This window comes from Lissotriton vulgaris, chromosome 10 (assembly GCF_964263255.1).
Source record: "Lissotriton vulgaris chromosome 10, aLisVul1.2, whole genome shotgun sequence".
NCBI lineage: Eukaryota > Metazoa > Chordata > Amphibia > Caudata > Salamandridae > Lissotriton > Lissotriton vulgaris.
The window spans coordinates 343,097,705-343,123,069 of NC_141698.1; the positions used below are offsets into that span (position 1 = coordinate 343,097,705).

A 25,365-nucleotide genomic window follows, 5' to 3' on the forward strand; every position below is an offset into this window, starting at 1 on the left:
AACTCGGGAAGAAACAAGTTACTTACCTGTAACTTTACTTCCCCAGTATTGGTAACTTTCATAGATTCCCATTGCTTGTATCATTCCCCGTCGTCGGAATGGGAGCATCGGTAATTATATATATATATACCTAGGTAAATACACCCTAATAGGTACAAAAAAGTAAAAAATAGGCCTAGGCCTCATTATCTTTTGTAGCCTATAGGTGTCCTTATGTAAAAAGACCCAAACTCACATTAGCAACCAATCAGATTAGCCTCACCCTGTGGAACCTTCCTGAGAAAGCTCAGAGTCTCAGATTTTCGTAGCCGTTGCCTTGCCACAGAGTCACCTAGACCAGAAGTGAGCTTTCCCAGGGGAGGTGGGTGGGCGCATGGGAATCTATGAAAGTTACCAATACTGGAGAACTAAAGTTACAGGTAAGTAACTTGTTTCTTACTCCAGTATTGGAACTTTCATAGATTCCCATTGCTTGTATCAGAGTAGATAGCAGTTAGCATGCCTCAAACATTTCGTTCATAGTTACAAATCTATTATCAACCAATGATACAACACATCATAATATTCATAAATCAGTAACCATAGCATAATCAACGAAATGTGAGAAAAAACAGGAAGGAGGGAAGAGAGGAAAGCTCACCTCTTACTAGAAGAGATTTCTCAGGACTGCTTGACCAACAGCCGAATCCCCCTTTGCAGCCGCGTCCAGGCAGTAGTGTCTCGTGAATGAGTGAGTACTGCTCCAGGTGGCCGCTCTGCAAATCTCCTTTATCGATACTCCTGCAAACAGTGCTGTAGACTATGAGATCGATCTTGTGGAGTGCGCCTTCACCTGTCCTTTCAACGGCTTGCCTGCCGCCTGGTGGCAGAAACGGATCGCACTCGATATCCATCTGGAAATTCCCTGCTTTGACAAAGGAAACCCTTTCCTTGGGGCTCCAAAAGCCACAAACAGCTGGGGCGTCTTCCGAAATCCAGCTGTGCGTTGAAGATAGAATTTCAAACATCTCTGAACGTCCAGAGAAGGAAGTGTCCTCTTAGCCTGGGTTGAAGGCCGAGGAAAAAAGGAATTCAGAACCACCGGTTCATTAAGATGAAAGTCTGTCGGTACCTTCGGAATGAACTTGGGGTTAATTCGGAGGATCAAGGTATAATTTTTGAACTGCAAGTAAGGTTCCTTGATAGTTAAAGCCTGAAGTTCTCCCACTCTCCTTGCCGAGGTGAGTGCCAGAAGAAGCGCCACTTTCCATGACAGGAACTTCAAGTCCGCCTTATGTATTGGCTCAAATGGCGATCTCATCAGTTGAGCCAGGACCACATTCAGATGCCAAACTGGAGGTGGAGGCCGAACTGGTGGAAATACTCTAAACAGTCCTTTTAGGAATTGCTTTATCACTCTTGCTGATAACAGAGAAGGACCAGATCTTGTTCTTCTATACCTGGAAATAGCCGCCAAGTGGACCTTGATGGAAGCATGAGCCAGACCTGCCTGTGCCAAAGATAGAATGTATGATAAGAGTTGATGCGGAGCTGATGAGAATGGATGCACTCCTCTCTGGCACCATAAATAAAACCTCTTCCATTTCGCTCTATATGTTTTATTAGTGCTAGGAGCTCGTGCTTGTGCTAAGATGTTCCTGCATTCCTCCGGAATGTCTAGATCCTTAAACTCTCTGTGTTCAGGAGCCATGCTGTCAATTGAAGCGAGCTCGGGTTTGGGTGGAGAACCTGGCCGTTGGACATTGATAGAAGAGTTTGGTTGGAGTGAAGCTGAATGGGCTGTTCCTCCGACAGAAGAAGCAACTCCGTGAACCAGAACTGGCGAGCCCAGGCGGGCGCTATCAGTATCATCCTGCACTTGTCCATCTTGAGCTTCTTGAGGACTCGAGGAATCAGGGGAAATGGCGGAAAGGCGTAAACAAATGCGCCGGACCAAGACATCAAAAGGGCATTCCCCAGCGATCCTCGATGGTGTTCCCTGCTTGCGTAACACCGGCATTTCTTGTTCATCGGAGTGGCAAACAGGTCGATCGCTGGGGTCCCCCAGTGGGAGAAGATGTCCTTGACCACTGCGTTGTCCAATTCCCACTCGTGTGAGACTGCCCTCAGGCGGCTTAGCGTATCCGCTTTCGTGTTGCATACTCCTGGAAGGTGTTCCGCCACGAGCATGATGTTCTGTGAGATTGCCCATTCCCATAACAGCTGGGCTTCCTGAGAAAGCAGTGGCGATCTTGTGCCTCCCTGCTTGTTGACGTAATGCATTGCGGTGGTGTTGTCCGTACGCACTAGGATGGCAGAATTTGAAATCCTTGGAAGGAAAGCCAACATTGCCAATCGAATAGCTCTTAGCTCCAGAACATTGATATGCAAGCGACGTTCTTTTGGCGTCCAGTGTCCACTGACTTGGAGATCTTGCATGACCGCTCCCCAACCCTGAAGGGAGGCGTCTGTTGTAATGACGCGAGGAGCCGGCGCCGCTCTGAAACGGAGACCTACCGAGAGGTGAGATTTTTTCATCCACCATGAAACCGTCTGTTTCATCTGCTGGGTGACAGTTACCCTGTCGTTGAAAGACCCTTCCACCTGCTTCCACTGAAGGTCTAGTTCCTCTTGCAAGGGGCGCATTCGCAGCCTGCAGTGCGGAATCAATTGAATACAGGATGAAATCGACCCTAGAAGAGATTTGTACATCCTGACTGTCATCCAACTTTTCCTTTGCAATCGAGCGGCTGAAGACATGAGTTTCATTTGTCTCTCTTCCGATGGGAAGGCTTTGCACACCTGAGTATCGAGTATTGCTCCCAGGAACTTCACCGAACCCGCCGGTCGAAGAACCGATTTTTCTCTGTTGAGTTGTAAACCCAGATGAATGAAGAGACTTATACATGTTTCCACTGCTTCTGTTGCCACTTGGAAACTTGGTGCCTTCAGCAGCCAGTCGTCTAAGTACGGGAATACTTCCAGCGACTGTCTTCTCAGAAAAGCTGCTACCGGGGCCAGCACCTTTGTGAATATCCGGGGTGCGGATTTTAATCCAAATGGGAGCACCATGATCTGGAAGTGACTCTTGCCTACTGTGAAGCGAAGGAAACGTCTGTGAGCTGGGGGGATCGGGATATGAAAATAGGTATCTTCCAGGTCTAACGTAGCCATTAAGTCGCCTGGATTCAAGAGGCGCAATATGTCCTGGAGCGAAATCATCCGAAACAACAGTTTTACGAGATAGGTGTTAAGCTCCCTTAAATCCAGGATCGGACGCCACTTTTCCTTTGTTTTGCGGATCAGAAAAAATCTTGAATAGAAACCTTCTCCTCTTTGTGATAGGGGAACACGTTGGATCGCCCCTTTCCGAAGCATTTGTTGAACTTCCAATTGCAGCAGATTTAGATGTTTTGAAGTAGTGGCGTGGGGAGCTCTTGTAGGTGGAAATTCCTGGAATTCTAACGTATGCCCATGTCGGATGATGTTCAATACCCACTGATCCGATGTTATTTCTTCCCAGCTGCTCAGATGTTGTTATCCTGCCGCCCACTGGAGACCCATGGAGCGGAGGAACAGTTGGCAGAGTCAGGAGGCCGCTATTGACGCTTGCCAGCGTCCTTGCCCTGACGCCCTTGACGTCCACGAGAGTTCTGACGAGAGAACGACTGAGATTGTGACTGCCGCTGATAATACGGATTGCCGTACTGAGGTCTGTACGACTGCGACGAGTACCGTTGCTGTTGATAACCACCTCTTGGCAAAGTGAAGCCTCTTCCTCTTGCCCCACGGAACAGTGTTTTCCTATATTGTAGGGTACCAAGAGCCCTAGCCGTCTCTGTGTCCTTTTTTATTCCTTGCAGGGTGTCATCGACATGTTTTCCAAATAACATGCCCCCATCAAAGGGTAAGTCCAGAATCTTATTTTGAACCTCTGGTCGGAAGTAAGTAGCTTGTAACCAACCCTGCCGTCTAAGAACAGCCGCGCTACCCAGAGCACGGAAAGAAGTGGTTGCGATGTCCATCGCGCAGTCAATCATTGCTGAAGAAGAACGTTGCCCCTCTTCCAGAAGTTTTTGTGCTTCGGCCTTAGGGTCATCCGCCAGTAGGTCTACATAGGCTGCAACATCACTCCACATCTGGCGGTCGTACCTCGCTAGAATCGCCAAGGCATTGGCCGCCCGGACCAGCAAGCTAGCCATTGATGAAAAACGCTTCCCAGCGTTGTCTAACCTTCTACCCTCCTTGTCTGGTGGAGTTGTGAGGGTGGCCGAAGGATTCCGTGATTTTTTCTGCGCTGCCTGTGATATGACTGAGTCTGGTCTTGGTTGTCCAATCAAGCAGGCGGGACTGTCATCAGGAGCTTTATACTTCTTCTCTAGGCGCGGTAGGGTTGGAATGACCGTCGCCGGGGCCTGCATCACCTTCTTTCCCTCTTCCCATATATGTTCTACAATGGGAATCGAACGCACTGCCTTACGGTAAGCCTCTTTAAAATCATATAAAAAACAATCCGTAGATGTTGAAGGCATGGCTAGTTTAAAGCGTGCCGTGGCTCTCTCCATTAAGCTGAAGAAACCTCCCATATCCGCCGGAGGTGAATCTATCGGGTCAGGCACCGGAGAGGCCGAATCCGGAATAATATACTGGTTCCATTCACTATCCGGGTTCTGATCCTGGTTGTCACCTGCTCCATCCTCATCCGAGGTGTCATCCCGTTCTGGTGTCTGCCGAGGATATTCCCCCTCTTCTTCCACATGTGACGGAGGCACAGACTGAGTTGCCACCACCTGTGGCTGAACTTGCGCCTGACTTTCCACTGGCCGCGACCCTTGTCTGCTTCTATATTCTTCCAGCATTGCTCTCAAGTCTGTCAAAAGACTCATAGGCATAGTAACTGTGCCCTGCTGTACCTGGGCTTCCTGGTATGCGACTTGATTTTGCTGTCGCTGTTCTTGCTGATAATAATACTAATTTCTTCATCAGAATCATGGTATTTAAGATGCAACTGTGATGGACTATATGCATCTCCATACATCTCATTCTCCTCCTCTGAGTAGTCCTGTTCGTCCAATAACAGGACTGGGGGTAATGGGGTCACCTTTCTAGGTGATGTCATATCCGGAGTTATCCTCCTTTTCCTGGTGCTTTCCCTTGCACCTGCCGTCGATGGCGTCATAAATGAGTCCACCATATCCATAGACTGTACTGCCATCGTCGACGGGGCTGTCGACGAGATTATTGTCACCGTCGACGGGCTCGTCATCGTCGACGGGCGCGTCATCGTCGACGGAATTGTCATCGTCGACGGGCTCGTCATCGTCGACGAGATTGTCGTCGTCGACGAGATTGCCACCGTCGACGGGATTGTCATCGTCGACGGAATTGTCTTCGTCGACGAGGTGGTAACCGTCGACGTAGTTATCGTCGTCAATGCTGTCGTCGACCTAGTCTTCGTCGACGGCATCGTCGTTGAAGTCCTCGTCGACGCCTTCGTCGTCGTCGTCTTCGTCGTCGCGGGATGGCTCGTCGACGGATGAGGAGACAAAGTCAGTGAAGAGGCTTTAGAGCCTTTTTTAACCACTGTTGAAGCTTCTACAGTTGGTTCCTTGAAGGACTTAGAAACTTTATCCTGATGTGAAGGCCCGGCCGAGCCCTCATCAAGTTTTGCCTTCTGCACCTGAGGTGCTTGCCTTTCCCTCTCCTTCACACTTCCGTGAGGAGATTCGCCAGGCTCGGGCTTGCCAGACCTATCAGAGGTCCCACGCACAGCCTTTGAGGGGGGTTCAGATGATACCTCCACAGATGATCTTCCCCTCTTTAGAGACGTTTTAGAAGACGTTGACCTGGCATCCTCCTCATCACTTGATACCACTCCATCCTTCTTTTCCAACTTCCTGAACCAAATTAGTAATCTTCCCTAACGATCACAAAGGGTCTTAACAGACATCACCCTGCATATTTTACAATCTTCTGCCTTATGGTCAGGGTATAAACAATATATACAGTCCTTGTGTTTGTCCTCAACATAAAGCCGTTTTTTACCACAAGTGGCACAAGGCCTGAATAGGCTCTTCTTTTCCTTATCAGCCATTGTTAAATTTTGAACAAATCCTGTCAGAAAACAGCTTAAATAATACCTCAAAGTAGAAGTTAGAGCAGAGCTCTAAGGAGACTCCCTGTCACCAACGATGCGGTAGAAAATCTGAGGCTCTGAGCTTTCTCAGGAAGGTTCCACAGGGTGAGGCTAATCTGATTGGTTGCTAATGTGAGTTTGGGTCTTTTTACATAAGGACACCTATAGGCTACAAAATATAATGAGGCCTAGGCCTATTTTTTACTTTTTTGTACCTATTAGGGTGTATTTACCTAGGTGTGTGTATATATATATATATATATATATATATATATATATATATATATATATATATATATATATATATATATATATATAATTACCGAGGCTCCCATTCCGACGACGGGGAATGATACAAGCAATGGGAATCTATGAAAGTTCCAATACTGGAGTAACCACAGCGCCAATCCACACACCTGATACACCGTTGGAATCGTCAGGGTGTGTAGATGGTTATAGGCTATATACATTTTTTAAAAAAACGTTATTTAAAAAATTTACAGTAAAAAAAAAAGTAGTCCCTCCGAAGTAGCACCGGCCGCGACATGCGTGCTCACGTCAGGAGCGCGGGGAGGAGCGGCGTCCAGGAGCGCGACGAGGAGCGGCGGACATGGCGCGGGGGGAGGAGCGGTGACGTGAGGAGCAGCGGACAGGCCAGCGGCAGTGCGAGCAGCGGACAGGCTGGAGGAGCGGCGGCTGAGGTAAGGGAGCAGAGGACATGGCGCGGGGGAGGAGCGGTGACGTGAGGAGCAGCGGACAGGCCAGCGGCGGTGCAAGCAACGGACAGGCGGGAGGAGCAGCGGCTGAGGTAAGGGGACCCATGTCGGAGCAGGCGGGGGTCGGGGCAGGCGGAGATCGGGGCAGGCGGGGGACGGGGTCCCAGGCTGCTGGACAATGTCGGGGCGGGCGGGGAAGCCTGTTGCTCCCGGACAATGTCGGGACGGGCTGCTAATATATATATATATATATATATATATATATATATATGAGCACAAAGTTCCTCCTCTGTCTGCGCTCGTGGTCCCAGCCTCCGCGCCAACGACAAAAAGGATACGAACCACAAAAGTCAGCAAATGGTATTTATTTAGCTACACAGAACCAAAACCAGCGACGCGTTTCGAGCACAAGTGCCCTTGTTCACGCTGCAACCAAATGAACAATCACAAGCCTTTTATGAATATGCTAACACTCTGTTACCACCCCCTGGTGGTAACCTCCGGTGTCACGGGAGTAACAACAGTGAGAAAAGACTTTTGCTGCAAATGTCAAATATAAATAGCACACATAAAAAACAGTCACAGGTTAAATCCACATGATGAAAGTAATGACATTATAGCACAGGAAAATATTAATAACTGGTTAAATCCAGGAACTAGGATTCAGGAATGAATTCATAAAGTGCAAATACTCGGTACATCACAATTGAAGTGATCTACTAGCCACAATACTAACCCATCAAGATAAACGATGGTGCAAACAGTTTAAATTCCCAAGCAAAAGCTAATAATAGGGAAATGTAAACATATCGACAGTCATGTGCAAAGTAGCAAAATTTGGTAGCAGCAAAAGGGAAAAAAAGTGCATAAATGGATAAAGTGCAAAAAAGTGATTGTGACGAAAAGTGCCAAAGTGCATAGTAAGCCGCATTATCGCAGGACAAGAGATACCATATGAGATATAATTGCTCATAAAAACTCAGATCCCTGAGAAAAATGACCAATATATCTAATAGATAACAGCACTCTAAAATCACATATGATAAAAGCTAGTATCAAAAAAGCATATCAAAACTTAAAAATGGGTCTATATATAAAAAGCACTATATCCCATATATCTACAAGATAAAAAGACAAAGCACAAAATCAAATACACATTTCATAGGGCACAGACAAATATACTAAACATTATATCATGAATGAATAGAGTGAAGCAATGTACAAAAATTGTATCTACATGATAAAGAGCACTCCGTTAAACACCTACCTCAGCACCACTGTGGGCAAATAAAATGCATGTCACAAATAGGGAACCTAACTTGTGAAGAAATGCTCCTGTTAAGGCCAAGACCGTAGAAAGGAGGACAGGGACTAGAAATGCATACACAAGGTTCGATGGAATGATAGGGCAATAAATCATTCTAAAAAGTGATGCATTTCTTCAATATTATTTAGCCCATTGGGCCAACGACTGTCGAGCTCTAGGATAAACCGAGCTTCAAGCTTTCTCAGTAATAGTTCCCCGTTACCTCCCTTTCTCTGCAAAGGAACAGACCCGATCACAAAATAAGTGAGGCAAGATAGGTCCCTATTGTGGACCCGATTGAAATGCCTAGCGACCGGATAGGCAGGGTCGTTATGCAATATAGCCCGTAAGTGTTGTAATACCCGCACATGCACCTGGAGCTTGGTACTGCCAACGTACCTAAGCCCACAGGTGCATGTTAGGACATAAACGGCATGATCCGTTTTGCAGGAGTAGTTGCCTTGAATGGGTTTCGCCACCGTGCTGAAAGGAGTGTCATAGTGTGAAATGATTATGCCAAATTTGAGACATTTGTAATAAAGCTTGAAACATTGAGAGCACATATTTTAACCAGTTGTTGAATAGTTGCACAGATTGATGCTGTGGTGGTGCTGAGTGATGCTGTGGTAGCGACGAGTGATGCTGTGGTAGCGACGAGTGATGCTGTGGTGGCGACGAGTGATGCTGTGGTGGCGACGAGTGATGCTGTGGTGGCGACGAGTGATGCTGTGGTGGCGACGAGTGATGCTGTGGTGGCGACGAGTGATGCTGTGGTGGCGACGAGTGATGCTGTGGTGGCGACGAGTGATGCTGTGGTGGCGACGAGTGATGCTGTGGTGGCGACGAGTGATGCTGTGGTGGCGACGAGTGATGCTGTGGTGGCGACGAGTGATGCTGTGGTGGCGACGAGTGATGCTGTGGTGGCGACGAGTGATGCTGTGGTGGCGACGAGTGATGCTGTGGTGGCGACGAGTGATGCTGTGGTGGCGACGAGTGATGCTGTGGTGGCGACGAGTGATGCTGTGGTGGCGACGAGTGAGGATGTGGTGGCGACGAGTGAGGATGTGGTGGCGACGAGTGAGGATGTGGTGGCGACGAGTGAGGATGTGGTGGCGACCAGTGAGGATGTGGTGGCGACGAGTGATGCTGTGGCGTTCAGTGATGCTGTGGCGTTCAGTGATGCTGTGGCGTTCAGTGATGCTGTAGTAGCACATAGTGATGTTGTGGTGCCCCTGATTGATGCTGTGATGCTCCTGAGTGATAGATAGATAGGCTGAGGGCGATAGATAGCTAGAGGGAGGGAGAAAGATCGATAGAGAGGGCGATAGATAGAGGGCGATAGATAGAGTGAGCGCGATAGATAGAGTGAGGGTGATAGATGGAGGGCGATAGATGTGTGTGGTTGTGTGTATGTGTGGTTGTGTGTATGTGTGGTTGGGGGTGTGTGGTTGGGTGTGTGGTTGGGTGTGTGGTTGGGTGTGTGTGGTTGGGTGTGTGGTTGGGTGTGTGGTTGGGTGTGTGTGGTTGGGTGTGTGGTTGGGGGTGTGTGGTTGGGGGGGTGTGGTTGGGGGTGTGTGGTTGGGGGTGTGTGGTTGGGGGTGTGTGGTTGGGGGTGTGGTTGGGGGTGTGGTTGGGGGTGTGGTTGGGGGTGTGGTTGGGGGTGTGGTTGGGGGTGTGGTTGGGGGTGTGGTTGGGTGTGGTTGTGTGTGGGGTTGTGTGTGTGGTTGTGTGTGTGGTTGTGTGTGTGGTTGTGTGTGTGGTTGTGTGTGTGGTTGTGTGTGTGGTTGTGTGTGTGGTTGTGTGTGTGGTTGTGTGTGTGGTGTGGTTGTGTATGTTTGTGTGGTTGTGTGTGGATGTATGTGTGTGTGGATGTATGTGTGTGTGGATGTATGTGTGTGTGCGTGTGCGTTGTATGTATGTGTGTGTGCGGTTAGAGAAGGATGTATGTGGAAGAGAGCAGCAGATCAGCACAGCAGAAGAGAACAGGGAGTTAAAGAAGGAGGCGGGTGGAAGAGAGCAGCAGATCAGCACAGGCGAAGAGAACAGGGAGTTAGAGAAAGAGGTGGGTGGAAGAGAGCAGCAGATCAGCACAGGAGAAGAGAACAGGGAGTTGGAGAAGGGGGCGGGTGGAAGAGATCAGCACGGGAGAAAAGAACAGGGAGTTAAAGAAGGAGGCGGGGTGGAAGTGAGCAGCAGGTCAGCACAGGAGAAGAGCACAGGGAGTTAAAGAAGGAGGTGGGTGGAAGAGAACAGCAGATCAGCACAGGAGAAGAGAACAGGGAGTTAAAGGAGGTGGGGTGGAAGAGAGAAGCAGATCAGCACAGGAGAAGAGAACATGGAGTTAAAGAAGGAGGTGGGGTGGAAGAGAGCAGCAGATTAGCACAGGAGAAGATAACAGGGAGTTAGAGAAGGAGGCGAGGTGGAAGAGAGCAGCAGATCAGCAGAAGAGAACAGGGAGTTAAAGGAGGTGGGGTGGAAGAGAGAAGCAGATCAGCACAGGAGAAGAGAACAGGGAGTTAGAGAAGTAGGTGGGTGGAAGAGAGCAGCAGATCAGCACAAGAAAAGAGAACAGGGAGTTAGAGAAGGAGGCAGGGTGGAAGAGAGCAGCAGATCAGCACGGGAGAAGAGAACCTTTTTTTTTTAAAATAGCGAAATTAATAGCTTTGTCATTTACAATGCCAATAGTTACAACTTTCGCAAATGTGACACCTATAGCACTTGTAATGCAATATGTGTCGTATTTACGTGACTTAGATGTATTGCTATTACAAATAACAATGGCTTTTCATTTTTTTAGAATACTTAAAAGTTATTGTAATTTATAATGGCAATAGCTTAAACTTGTGTAAATAACTTTTGTGAAGATAATGTTCAGTGTATTTTATTGTGACGAAAATCGAAGAACAGAAGTGAAATATTAACATCTTTTTGTGACATTTGTAATAAAGCTTGAAACATTGAGAGAACATATTTGAACCAGTTGTTGTTGAATGGTTGCACAGATTGATGATGTGGTGGCGCTAAGTGATGTTGTGGTAGCGACAAGTGATGTTGTGGTGGCGACAAGTGATGCTGTAGTAGCACATAGTGATGCTGTGGTGACCCTGAGTGATGCTGTGGTGGTGCTGAGTGATGCTGTGGTGATGCTGTGGTGATGCGATAGGTAGATAGATAGAGTAAGTGCGTTAGATAGACAGAGTGAGGGCGATAGATAGAGGGAGGACGATAGATAGAGTGAGGGCGATAGATAGACAGATAGATAGAGTGAGGGTGATAGATTGATGGATAGATAGATAGATACATAGATAGAGTGAGGGCAACTGGTAGATAGAGTGAGGGTGACCGGTAGAAGGAGTGAGGGCGATAGATAGACAGATAGAGTGAGGACGATTGATCCTTAGATAGATGATTGTGTGTGCGGTTGTGTGTGTGGGTGGCGGTGTGTGTGGCTGTGTGTGTGTGGCTGTGGCTGTGTGTGTGTGGCTCTGTGTGTGGCTCTGTGTGTGTGGCTCTGTGTGTGGGGATGTGTGTGTTGGGATTTGTGTGTGAGTGGTTGTGTGTGAGTGGTTGTGTGTGAGTGGTTGTGTGTGAGTGGTTGTGTGTGAGTGGTTGTGTGTGAGTGGTTGTGTGTGTTGTGTTTGGGGTTGTGTGTGTGGTTGTGTGTGTTGTGTTTGGGGTTGTGTGTGTGGTTGTGTCTGTTGTGTGTGGGGTTGAATGTGGTTGTGTGTGCTTGTGTGTGTGGTTATGTTTGTGGTTGTGTGTGTGTGGTTGTGTGTGTAGTTGTGTGTGTGGGGGGGTTGTGAGTGGGGGGGTTGTGTGTGGGGGGTTGTGAGTGGGGGGGTTGTGAGTGGGGGGGGTTGTGTGTGGGGGGGGTTGTGTGTGGGGGGGGTTGTGTGTGGGGGGTTGTGTGTGGGGGGGTTGTGTGTGGGGGTGGTTGTGTGTGGGGGTGGTTGTGTGTGGGGGGTTGTGTGGGGGGGGGTTGTGTGCGTGTGGGGTTGTAGGTGTGGGGTTGTGGGGTTGTGTGTACATGTGTGCAGGGTTGTATGTGTGAGGGGGGTTGTGTGTGTGTGGGGGGGGTTGTGTGTGTGTGGGGGTTGGGTGTATGTGGGGGGGTGGGGTGTGTGTGGGGGGGGTGGGGTGTGTGTGGGGGGGGGGTTGTGTGTGGCTATGAGAGTACAGTAAACTTTGTTTAACCAGCAAAAATACTTAGCTGTGAACTGTCACAAGAAGGCACTAGTGCACCCTCCCACCTTCGAGAGGATTAGGTTAAGACCCATGACTTGCAAGTAGTCAAGAATGTGGGCCTGTGCTCTCAGTGCAACAAGTCAGTGGCACCTCGCCTAGGATAATTCAGCTGGATCCAATAACGTGCAAGCAGCATGTGACCTCTGTGCCCAGATGCAATGCACCACTCAGACCGATAGTACAAGGATGATGCCACCACTGTGAAAACGGAATCTAGCTAAAGGTGTGTAACTGGGGAATGTTGTGTAACCTGCCACATCCATCCTCCCTAAAGTAACTAGAACCACCTATTTAAAATGAGATGATCCCTTGATGTGAACCAAATGGAAAGAAGAAATAAGTGGCCTTCCAGGGAAGCTCCCAGCAACCATTATTCACTGGTCCGCACCAACGGCGTAGCTATTAGAGGTGAAGCCAGTTCAGCTGCACCGAGTCCCACCGGGGTGTGCGGCACAGCCTATCTGCATCAGCTGCAGTTTTTTGTTCATATATGTCTTTATTAGCAATTATAGATCAAAAAGAAAAATACTAAACATAAGATGGCTACTGCAAAGATCTCCAATATTTGTTTCCAATGATACTGTACAATATATTCCAGTTCCAAGGAAAGGAATTGTCCGCATTACGAGCGGGGCAAGAAGGGAAGGAAGGGGTACATAGATTAATATAAAACATTCACATTAATATCCATCAATCGTAGGGGGAGAAAGAGGAACGCAGTTTTTGTCCCACATAAAAAGCCCACTACGGAGTACAAAGGGTCTAGGCTGCAGTTTACTTAACAGGTCGAACGCACAGATTTTTCTTCCTGTACTTGCTTGGGCCTGGCTCACTATAAACAGTTAAGGGAGCCAGGCAATGGAGCTACACGTCACAAGGATAAGGAATGAAATAATGGAGAGATACACCAGACAAAGTGGAGATAGATGAAAGAATAAAGAGAAAATGCAGAGAATGGATACATAAAAGGGAGAGGATAGATAAGGAATGTGCGGAGATGCAGGGGATAAGGGAATGAGAGAAAGTTGAGAGAACAGAAAAATGCACGGGAGAATAGAGGTTAAGAGTGAAGAAAAACAGGTAGTGCAGAGAAAAGAGGAGGGTTCAGAGATACAAGGGAGAATGGAAAGGTTCAGGAGCGAGATGTAGAATCTAGAGAGCAGAGAAAGAGGAGTTGGAGCGGAGAGAAAGAACGAAAGACAGAGAAGAAAACCATAAGAGGAGAAATGTGTGAACTGTAAATAAGGATAAAAAGACTGAGGGGATAATGGGAACACGTAGGGAAGAGTGTAATGAAGGGATAGAAGAAAGGGGACAAAAAAGGGCCTAACGTAATGTAGTAGAAAAGAAAGAGAGAAGTAGTGAGCTAGACATAATGCACAATGGAAACATCACCGGAGACTGGATAGAAGGGAAAGTGGAGAGATACGTGTAGGAAAGGTGGGGCGGGGCAAGTGCACGGAATTGGAACAGGCACCCTCGAAAGCATCTGGTGAGTCAGGGGGTGCGGGAGCGGGAGGCATTCCTTTGTAGTCTGATGCCGAAACTCAGACAAATGGTGGATTGGTGGTGTGCAAGAGGCTTCCTTTCAAGTCAGATGGGGGGGGGGGGGGGGAACGAGCGAGTGGGAGGGAATGAGCATATGGGATGTGAGTGAGAAGTGAGGCCGAGCGCGCGCTGGCGAAGCTTCGCGCTTGAATGCCTCACATGCATTGGGGAGAATCCGCAATCCAAAACCTCTTGGTAGGATTTGCTGGTGGCCCTCTATATGTCTCGACAGCAATGCGCAGGCGCATTGGCAGGTCGAGACCTAAAAAGTATTATAAAACTGGAGCTGGTGAAGCCCTAAGGAACAATAGAGGAAGTTCCACAAGCTGTACCATTACTGGGTTCCTACTTCCCTGAACTGCTGGACCCATCCCTAGCATAAACAAATGCACTTGATGATTAAGAGATGTTGCTGATGCTGAACATGAGGCAGCAGCAAAAACTGGAAACCAAATATTTGGGATGGCATGAAGGTAACATTCATGCTAAGATTTGTTCTAACTTTCATACCTTTCGGGCTAAATGTTTGAAGTCCTCTGTTGTATTTATTCGTCCGATTTTGCAGTCAGGTTTCCGGTAGGGATTTAGGCACTGAACAATGAACTGTGACATCTGAAGAAAAGGAGTAACAGGACATGTCAGAGGAAAATCATAGCCTTTCAACTGCAAAGGGTGGCTTCTGCCAAACATTCTAATCAACATTTCAGTTCACGTATACCACAGATATACACATATACAGTACCTAAGAAACAAACTGCAGTCCACTTCAGAACATTAAACCATACCCTTTTATATTCTGTGAGAAGAAAGGGCGATTCTCCAATTAAGATGCAAAGAGAATCTTGATTTCATTAAAGACAACAGAGGCTAACATTATATAATATCCTTTTATTGCTGCCCCAACACACAGCCCTTTACAGAACATAAAATAAATTATAAACAAAACATTCCAGTTTTAGAACTTTCAAGACAGTATATAACTCCATGTCACTAACTATAGTCCTCTTTTAGGCTGAGACGAAAACAAAAGATTCTCTTTGGCTTGAATGGGAATAATTTTTACTGCAACAAATTATCTGAAAGTAGGAAGAAACCAAGTGATATCACAAAAGGAAAATGCTACTTACCAGTATGCATCCGTTCTTGGCATGTAGAGCTGCAGAGTCCTACATTTAGCAATAGATCGCCACCTGGTGTTGGGCTCGGATAATTGCAGGTTGTTGTCTTCTTGGAAGAAGTCTTTGTAGTCACGAGATAGGTGACTCCTCCCTTGGACAATACTGCGCATGGTCATCGACACCATCCTCAGATTGTTTTTCGCCATGATGGGAAATGATGGCGTTAGTAGAAGTAAAGAGAAAGGATGTCCATGCGTGTGCATCTAAGTAAGATGAGTACTGGAACGAATACAAGTCCCGGGGAGGCGGGAGGTCATGTAGGACTCTGCAGCTCTACATGCCAAGAACAGATGCATACTGGTAAGTAGCATTTTCCGTTCGAGGCATATGAGCTGCAGATCCTACATTTAGCAACGATTGTGCAGCAGTGTCTCCCCTAGCGGTGGTCGCTTGTATCTGTTGCAGCATACTGAAAGATTGTTTTAAGGACAGCTTGGCCTACTGCAGCTTGCTGCTTGGCTTGCACATCAACACAATAGTGTTTAGTGAAGGTGTGTATTGTAGACCATGTTGCTGCCTTGCATATGTCCTCTAGTGGTATGTTTCCCAAGAAAGCCATAGAGGCTCCTAGTTTGCGAGTGGAGTGTGCTCTAGGAGGAACTGTTAGTGTACGTTTAGCTTTGTGATAGCATATTTGAATACACTTTACAATTCATCTAGCAATTCCTCCTTTAGAGATGGGATTGCCTTTGTGTGGGGGAGAGAAAGATACAAATTGTTGTTTTGTCTTTCTGAAGGATTTAGTCCTGTCTGTGCAATATAGTAGAGCTCTTCTAACATCTAAGGTGTGTAAAGCTCTTTCGGCAACAGAGTCCGGTTTTTGAAAAAACACTGGTAACTCTACCGATTGCTTTAGGTGAAAAGGAGTAATCACTTTTGGTAGGAATTTAGGATTGGGTCTAAGAACCCCTTTGCTAGGATGTATTTGAAAAAATGGTTCTTCTTTTGTGAATGCTTGTATTTCACTAACTCTTCTGAGAGAGGTGATGGCAACAAGGAAAGCAGTTTTCCATGTTAGGAATTGCAGTTCACACTTATGTAACAACTCAAAAGGGGGTCCCATGAGTCTTGTAAGGACCACATTTAGGTTCCATACTGGAGCAGGTGGTAACCTAGGTGGGATTATTCTCTTTAATCCTTCCATAAATGATTTTATTGCAGGTACTCTAAAGAGAGATAGATGTTGTCTATTTTGTAAATACGCTGCAATTGCTGCTAGATGCAGGCGTATGGAAGTATACGCCAAATTGGACCTCTGTAAATGTAGAAGGTAGCAAATGATATTTTTGATGGAAACGTTCAAAGGGTCAATGTGATTGTTGTTACAGTATATCGCAAATCGTTTCCACTTAGCAGCATAGCATGCTCTGGTAGTGGGTCTTCTAGCTTCTTTAATTATATTCATACAGTCTGGTGGTAAGTTTAAGTAACCAAACTCTAGGACTTCAGGAGCCAGATCGCCAAATTCAGTTGGCTTGGTTCTGGGTGCCTTATTTCTCCATGGTTCTGTGTTAACAGGGACGGCGTGAGCCGTAATTTCTGATGTGGAACCAGTGAGAGATCTAGTAGCGTGGTGAACCATGGCTGACGTGACCATATGGGGGCCACTAGTATTAGTTTGAGAGAATGTTGTCTGAGCTTGCGCACTACTAGTGGAATGAGTGGGAGAGGCGGAAAAGCGTACGCATATCTGCCTGACCGGTTCATCCATATTGCATTCCCCTCCAACCGTGGGTGTGGAAACCTGGCGGCGAAGGTTGGGCATTTTGAGTTCTTGTGGGTGGCATACAGGTCTATTTGTGGATGCCCCCACATTTGGAAGAATGGTTGAAGAACTTGTGGGTGCAACTCCCATTCGTGAATCTGTTGTGACTGGCGACTCAACAGATCTGCTATCTGGTTGTGAATCCCTGGAAGATGTTCTACTGTCAGATGTATGTTTTGAGGGATGGCCCATCTCCAAATGTTCTGTGCAAGTTGGGACAGTTGCAGAGAGTGTGTCCCCCCCTGTTTTTGTATATAATACATGACTGTCATATTGTCCGTCCGGACTAGGACAGCTTTGTTTTGGATTTGTACTTGAAAAGTTTTGAGTGCTAGGAAAATTGCTAGCAGCTCTAAATGATTGATGTGGAACTGTTTCTGTTGATTGTTCCACTGTCCTTGTGTGGTATAATGTAAGAGATGGGCTCCCCATCCTGTGAGGGATGCATCTGTCATGAGCACTATCTGTGGAACTGGATCTAGGAACGGCCGTCGCTTGGTCAAGTTTTTGGTGTTCCACCTTTGCAGAGAGCGGTATGTACGGCTGTCTATCAAAACCAGGTCTGTGAGCTGACCTTGAGCCTGATTCCACTGTTGTGCTAGACATTCTTGTAGTGGGCGCATTTGCAGTCTTGCGTGAAGAACTATAAAGATGCAAGACGCAATCATGCCTATTAGTTTCATGAACACTCTGGCTTGTAGAGAGTGCTGGCATTGAAAAAGGGAGACTAAGTTCTGAATACTTTGAATCCTGGCTTGACTGGGATACGCTAGAGCTACAGATGCATTTATAGTAGCTTCTAGATATTGATGAACGTGCGAAGGCCCTAGGTTCGACTTGGTGTAGTTTATCGTAAACCCTAAGTTGTGCAGTGTTTGAATTGTTTGTTTTGTGTGTTGTGCACACTGGTTGAACGATTTAGCTTTTATGAGCCAGTCGTCAAGGTAGGGGAAGACATGTATTTGTTGTCTTCCGAGATGTGCTGCCACTACTGCTAAGCACTTTATAAACACTTGTGGTGCTGTTGTGACCCCGAATGGAAGGACTTTGAACTGATAGTGTTGTCCTTGTATGACAAACCTTAAATACTTCCTGTGCGCAGGATGTATTGGAATGTGAAAGTAGGCGTCCTTTAGGTCTAGTGTGGACAGGAAATCTCCCTGTTGTAGTAATGGGAGTACCTGTTGTAAAGTCATCATGTGAAAATGATCTGATTGTATGTAGTGGTTGTGGGGCCCGAGATCGAGAATTGGTCTTAATGTCCTGTCCTTTTTTGGAATTAGGAAATACAGGGAGTAAACTCCTGTTCCTTGTTCCTCTAACGGAACTACTTGAATAGCATCTTTTTGTAGAAGTGCTAGAAGTTCCTGTTGAAGCAGAGTTATGTGTTCTGCAGACATTGGACGCTGCCTGGGTGGTATGTTTGGGGGGGTTGCTGTGAGTTCTAGGCAGTAGCCATGTTGGATAATTTGTCTTACCCACCTATCTGTTGTGATGGAGTTCCAGACAGGTAGGAACTGTGAAAGTCTGCCCCCCACAGGAGTGAAATGCTGTAGGGGAGGCAGAGGGAAGTCACTGTTTAGGAGTGGAAGAGGAGCGGTTGTTGTTATTACCTCTTCCTCTTCCCTTGTTGTTATTCCCCCTTTATCCTTCTCTAAAATAGCCTTTATTAGAGGAGGCTTGTGTGTGTGTTTTAAAAGATGATGTTGTGTCTGCGCCGGTCTGCTTGGAGCCTCCTCTAGAAGAGGAGCGGCGAAAAGAACCTTTAGTTTGGGTGGATTGTTATGCCCCCATAGACTTAGCGGTGTCTGTGTCTTTCTTCATCTTTTCTAATGTATTATCTACTTCCGGCCCGAACAATTGGTTCCGATTAAAGGGCTAGTTCAGGATGGTAGTTTGTACTTCTGGTTTAAAACCCGAAATGCGTAACCATGCGTGACACCTGAGAATAACACTAGTGTTAACTGCTCTGGATGCTGTGTCAGCTACATCTAGTGCGCATTTGATTGAGGCGTTAGATATTAATTTGCCTTCCTGTAAAAGTTCTGCTGCCAGATCTTTGTGTTGATCTGGTAGGTGTTCAATTAACTTTTCTAGTTGATCGTAATGAGCCCTGTTGTAGCGTGAGAGTAAAGCCTGTGTATTTGCTATGCGCCATATGTTTGTTGCTTGTGCAGCAATTCGTTTCCCTGACGCATCAATAATCTTGGAATCTTTGTCAGGCGGGGGTGTATCCCCAGAAGTTTGCGAGTTGGCCCTTTTGCATGCATTAGAAACTACCAAGGAGTCTAATGGCAGATGACCCTAAATGTATACTGGATCAGCTGGTGCTGTCCTATACTTTTTCTCTATTCTAGGATTTAACACCCTACTGGATCTTTAAAAATCTCTGGAGCATGTTTAATGACTCCCTTGATCATTGGTAATATTTGGGTAGACCTTTGTGACTGTTCAAAAGTGTCTAACAAGAAGTCCTCCTCGATGGCATCAGAGTGCATGGGAACCCCATGGTAAAGTGCAGCTCTGTTTAACAAATGATTACAACCAATACTGTCCTCTGTAAGGGAAGGTTTTGTTGGGTATAAAATCATCATATATTTCACTTCACATTGCAATCAATAACAATTTTCTCTAATTGTTATTGATTGCAATGTGAAGTGTATTTACTGTATTAGGTCGTTCTCTTATGAATTGTGTTGATAAAATATCTTTTTATTTGCTATATGTATTTTATTTAAATGTATAAGATGTTTTATATTGTATTTTTTCAGAATATTTGTTTTTTCTGAAATTTTAACTTGAAATAATCTGATTATATTTTAATAAAGACTGTAAACGTTATATTTTAGTTCTTGGCCTGTTTCCCAAGGGTATATGGATGGATGAAATGTGATCATAGTGGTATTTCCACAGAATCTGTTGTCTTATAGTCAGTCCAGGGATATTCCTTAGACTTGCTTGGTCATTTAGTACCCTATTCCCTGGAACTCGAGGGGTCTTCTCTCTTACCTTGACCTAAAGCTCCCCAGCGCCACACTACTCATATGCTCCACAGGTTTAAGATAAAAGTTCGAAAAATTGCTAGCACTTGACCAGTCTGCCGCTTTCAGAATATCAGCAAGTGTACCACCTGCCCAAAAAACATTACTGGCCATAATGCCCCTAGAGGAGTGTTTCCCCCGAACTTGGATGAATCAATTCCTGCTTTGGACATTACTGCTCTTACCCACTGTGAAATAGCAGCTGTTGAAACTGCCCTATGCGGTTTTACATATGAAATCAAATGATCCTCCCCATCTGGTCTAAATCCCAGCATTCTTTGCTCAAACTCTCATGCAACTCACTACCATACAATTTCTAGCAGTCATTGAAAAAGGGATGAAGGAAAATGCTACTTACCAGTATGCTTCTGTTCTGGCATGTAGGGCTGCAGATTCTCACACTTAGCATTAGATCGCCATCTGGTGTTGGGTTCGGATGCTTGCACCTTGTTGTTGTCTTGGAATAAGTCTTTTGTAGTCACAAGATAGTTGACTCCTCCCTTGGACGATAGTCGCATGGAAATCGACTCCATCTTTAGATTGTTTTTCGTCATGATGGGAAATGATGGAGTTCCATGTATGTGTATCTAATTCAGATAGAAATGGAACAGATACAGGTTCCGGGGAGGCGGGGGGCATGTGAGAATCTGCAGCTCTACATGCCAAGAACAGATAAATACTGATAAGTAGCATTTTCCGTTCGAGGCATATGAGCTGCAGATCTCACACTTAGCATAGACTATACAGCAGTATCTCCCCTAGCGGTGGTCACCTGTATTGGTTGCAATTGTTTGAAAGAGTTTTAAGAACAGCTTGGCCCACAGAAGCTTGCTGCTTGGCTTGAACGTCAACGCAATAGTGTTTAGTGAAGGTGTGTGTTGTAGACCATGTTGCTGCTTTACAGATGACTTCTAGGGGAAGTTCCCTAAGAAAGCCATAGAGGCTCCTAGTTTGCGTGTGGAGTGCGCTCTAGGAGGAATTGTTAATGTGCGTTTCACTTTGTGGTAGCATATTTGGATACATTTAACAATCCACCTTACAATCCCAGCTTTAGGGATGGGATTCCCTTTATGCGGTGGGGAGAAAGCTACAAACATTTTTTTTGTTTTCTGAAAGTATTTGGTTCTGTCAATGTAATAAAGTAGGGCTCTTTAAACATCTAGGGTGTGTAGAGCTCTCTCTGCTACGGAGTTTGGGTTTCAAAAAAACACTGGTAACTCTACTGATTGATTCAGATGAAATGGAGAATGACTTTAGGAAGGAATTTTGGGTTTGTCCTGAGGACCACTTTGATACGATGTAATTGTAATAATGGTTCTTGTATGGTTAAAGCCTGGATCTCACTTACTCTTCTAAGGGAGGTAATGACAACAAGGAAAGCTACTTTTCATGTGAGGAACTGTAGTTCGCATTTGTAAAAAGGTTCATATGAGGGTCCCATGAGCCTGGTAAGAACAATATTTAGGTTCCACACTTGAGAGGGTGGTAACCTAGGAGGAATTATTCTTTTTAGGATCTCCATAAAGGCTTTAATTGCAGGGACTCTAAATAGTGATAAGTGTTGTCTGTTTTGTAAGTAAGCAGCAAGAGCTGCTATATGTAAAAATATGGATGAATATGCTAGATTACATCTCTGCAAGTGCATTAGGTAGCAAATGATATTCTGGATGGAGGCATCCAGTGGATCAATATGGTTATTGGTGCAGTAAATGGCAAATCTTTTCCATTTTGCAACATAGCAAGCTCTAGTAGTAGGTCGTCTGACTTCTTTAATGAAGTTCATAAGGTCCGGTGGTAGGTTAAGGTAACCGAACTCTAGGACTTCAGGAGCCAGATCGCCAGATTCAGCTGACCTGGATCTGGATGTCTGATCTCTCCATGGTCTGCGTTAGCAGGGATGGGGACAGGCGCAGTTTTTGGTGTGTAACTAGTGGGAGTTCCAGCAGTGTTGTGAACCATGGTTGGCGTGCCCATGTGGGAGCTACTAAGGTTAGTTTGAGAGACTGTTGTCGGAGCTTGCGTACCACTTGTGGAATCAGTGGGAGTGGTGGAAAAGCGTATGCAAATCTGCCTGACCAGTTCATCCATATCGCATAGCCCTTGGACAACGGGTGTGGAAACCTGACGGCGAAGGTTGGACATTTTCCGTTGTCGTGCGTGGCGAACAGATCTATGTCTGGTTGGCCCCACATGTGGAAAAATGGTAGAAGGACTTGGGGATGTAGTTCCCATTCGTGAATCTGTTGTGTCTGTCGACTTAACAGATCTGCAATCTGATTGTGAACTCCTGGAAGGTGTTCGGCAAGTAGATATATATTTTGTGGGATGGCCCATCTCCAAATGTTCAGTGCAAGCTGGGACAGCTACAGAGGATGTGTGCCTTCTTGTTTTTGTATGTAGTACATGGCTGTCACGTTGTCCGTCCGGATCAAGACAGCTTTCTTTTGTACATCTACTTGGAATCATTTTAGTGCTACGAATATTGCTAGTAGTTCCAGGTGAATGATGTGGAGCACTTTTTGTTGAGTGTTCCATTTGCCCTGAGTGGTATGTCTGAGGAGATGGGCTCCCCATCCTGTGAGTGACGCGTCTGTTGTAAGTACTATCTGTGGAACAGGTTCAAGGAACGGCCACCCTTTGGACAAGTTTTGTGTGTTCCACCACGGAAGAGAGAGATGTGTGCGGATGTCTACCAACACCAGATCTGTAAGTTGTCCTTGAACTGGAGTCTACTGATGTGCTAGACATTCCGGTAATGGACGCATTTGAAGTCTTGCATACGGTACAATAAAAATGCAAGATGCCATCATGCCTATTAGCTGCATGAACACTGACTTGGAGAGAGTGTTGGGCTTGACATTTTGTGACAAGGACTTGTATGCTGGCTATCCTGGCTGAACTAGGATATGTCAGAGCTGTGGAGGTGTTTATGGTAGCAGCCAGATATTGGTGTATATGAGAGGGCTGGAGATGCGACTTGGTGTAGACCGTGAACCCTAAGTTGTGTAATGTTTGAATGGTTTGGGGAGTGTGTTGAACACACTAGTTGAATGACTTGGCTTTTATGAGCCAGTCGTCTGGATATGGGAAGACATGGATCTGTTGTCTTCTGAGATGTGCTGCTACTACTGCAAGGAACTTTGTGAACACTCTGGGTACAGTGGTGACTCCGAATGGAAGAACTTTGAACTGATAGCGTTGTCCGTCCACCACAAACCTTAGATACTTCCTGTGAGAGGGATGTATGGCAATGTGGAAGTAGGCGTCCTTCAGATCTAGTGTGGCAAGGAAGTCGCCTTGTTGCAGCAGCGGGAGCACTTGCTGGAGAGTGATCATATGAAAATGATATGCGTGTGAATATAGGTTGAGGGGCCTGAGGTCGAGTATTGGTCTTAAAGTCCCGTCCTTTTTGGGTATTAGGAAGTACAGCGAGTATACCCCTGTTCCTTGATGTTGTAAGGGAGCAGGTTCTACTGCATGCTTTTGAAGGAATGAAAGAACCTCTTGTTTGAGGAGCGTGAGATGATCTGTGGACATTTGGCGTTGCTTGGGTGGTATATGTGTGGGGGGAGGGGGTAGCTGTAAGTTCTAGGCAGTAACCATACTGGATAATTTGTGTTACCCACTTGTCTGTTGTGATGGAATTCCAGACCGGTAGGAACTAGGGTAATCTTCCCCTGACTGGAGTGGGATGGTCTGGGGGGAACGGAGGGAAGTCACTATTTTGTGGCGGGGGAGGTACGAGTGTTATTACCTCAACCTCTTCCTTTATTGTTATTTCCTATGTATCCACCTCTAAAGTATCTTCTATTGGGGGATGTTGGTGTAGTGGCTTTAAATGAGGATGAGGTGTCTGCTCCTGTGTTTTTGGCGGACCCTCTATAGAAGGAGCGAAGAAAGGAGCCACGTGTTTGTGGAGATTGTAAAGCTCCCATGGACTTCGTCTCAGTGTCTTTTTTCATGTTCTCAAGTGCAGTGTCCACAGCCGGGCCAAAAATAAGTTGTTGGATGAACCGCTGGTTAAGGATGGTAGTTTGGACTTCCTGCTTAAAACCTGAGTTGCGCAGCCCGGCATTTTACCTAAGGAGCACACTGGTATTGATGGATGTAGAGGGAGTGTCTGCAGCGTCAAGTGCACATTTTCTTGAAGCGTTTGAAATTAGCGTGCCCTCTTGGATAAGATCATTTGCTTGGGTTTTCTATTCATCAGGCAAATGTTGTAGTAGGGTTTCTAACTGGTCGTAGTGAGCCCTATCACATCTTGCAAGCAGTGCCTGCGTGTTGGCTATGCACCAGTGATTGGCTGCCTGAGCAGCTACCCTTTTGCCCGAAGCATATAGCAAATTGAATTATTTATCAGGGGGTGGCGCCTCCCCGGAGGTTTGAAAATTGGCGGGCTTTCTAGCGTTTGAAACTACTAGAGAATCCAAAAGCAGCTGTCCCTTAATGTAAGCAGGATCTTCAGGGGCAGGTTCATACTTTGTTTCTATTCTAGGGTTAAGAATCCTGGCACGTACGGGATCTTTAAACACTTCGGGGGCATGTTTAATGACTTCTTTGATCATTGGCAATATTTGCACTGTCTTTTGGGACTGTTCAGATGTAGCCAAAAGGAAGTCCTATTCTGCTGCATCTGAGTCAATTGTGACGCCATGACAGATGGCATCCCTATTGATTACCTGGCCAAAACCAATATCATCCTTTGCGGGAGAAGGTTTCGAGGGGTATTTGTGTGGGCTTGGGATGTCTGGTATATCTGTTGGCACAGGGTACTCCCAATCATCTGGGTCAGTTGGATATGTGAAAGGGTCATTTGGGTCACCCCCATCCCTAGGTCATCATCATCATCATCTGGGGGTGTATGAGGTGGAGAAGTTTCAGGCTGAGGTGGTGTAATAGATTTAGGAAGAGGAAGTGGGTTACAAGGAAGTATAGGAGAAGAGGAGGCATAGGTGATGTGGCAGAGTCCTTCACAGGCACTGGAGGAGAAAGAGCTGTGTCTAACTTCCTCTTCTTACATGGCACAGCCGTGACATGTCCTGTTTCTGGATTAATATAGATCTTTTTCTGTTTAGGATCGACAGGATCCGGATGAAAAAGTTCCTCTTCCTCGGGAACCGCTTTCGGAGCTGATTGTTTCGGTTCTGAGCGAGGCTGGTGTTGACTTTTATTGTCTTTGGCCTTAGAAGGCGTGGTAGAGTCCTTGGGCTTAGCTTTTCGTTCCGAGGTTCTTGTTTTTGGAGCCGAAGCGGGATCTTTAGGCTTGAAAACCTTCGAAGCAGGGTTATCCATGGGTCTTGAGGTTTTCGGGACAGATTTGTTTTTGGAAGGTGTCGGAACCAAGGATTTCAGAGGCGAGAGTTCTTTTGGTTTCGGTACCGAAGGGGTCGGTGTGATTGGTACATTCGGTTTGCTCGTTCCTGAGCTACCGGAAGGCTTTTTTTTTTTTTT

The 25,365-nt window shown here is 46.2% G+C and overlaps 1 protein-coding gene across 2 annotated transcripts in view; it reads right to left on the minus strand.

Annotated features, from left to right (window-relative positions):
- The window catches only part of SETD2 (SET domain containing 2, histone lysine methyltransferase), a 1,045,105-nt gene that overhangs the window by 77,284 nt on the left and 942,456 nt on the right, over positions 1 to 25,365 (minus strand). For both annotated transcript variants that reach the window (XM_086941119.1, XM_086941120.1), the window contains one exon: positions 14,441 to 14,542. In XM_086941119.1, the coding sequence (XP_086797245.1) occupies positions 14,441 to 14,542 (102 nt within the window). The remainder of the gene's footprint in view (positions 1 to 14,440; positions 14,543 to 25,365) is intronic.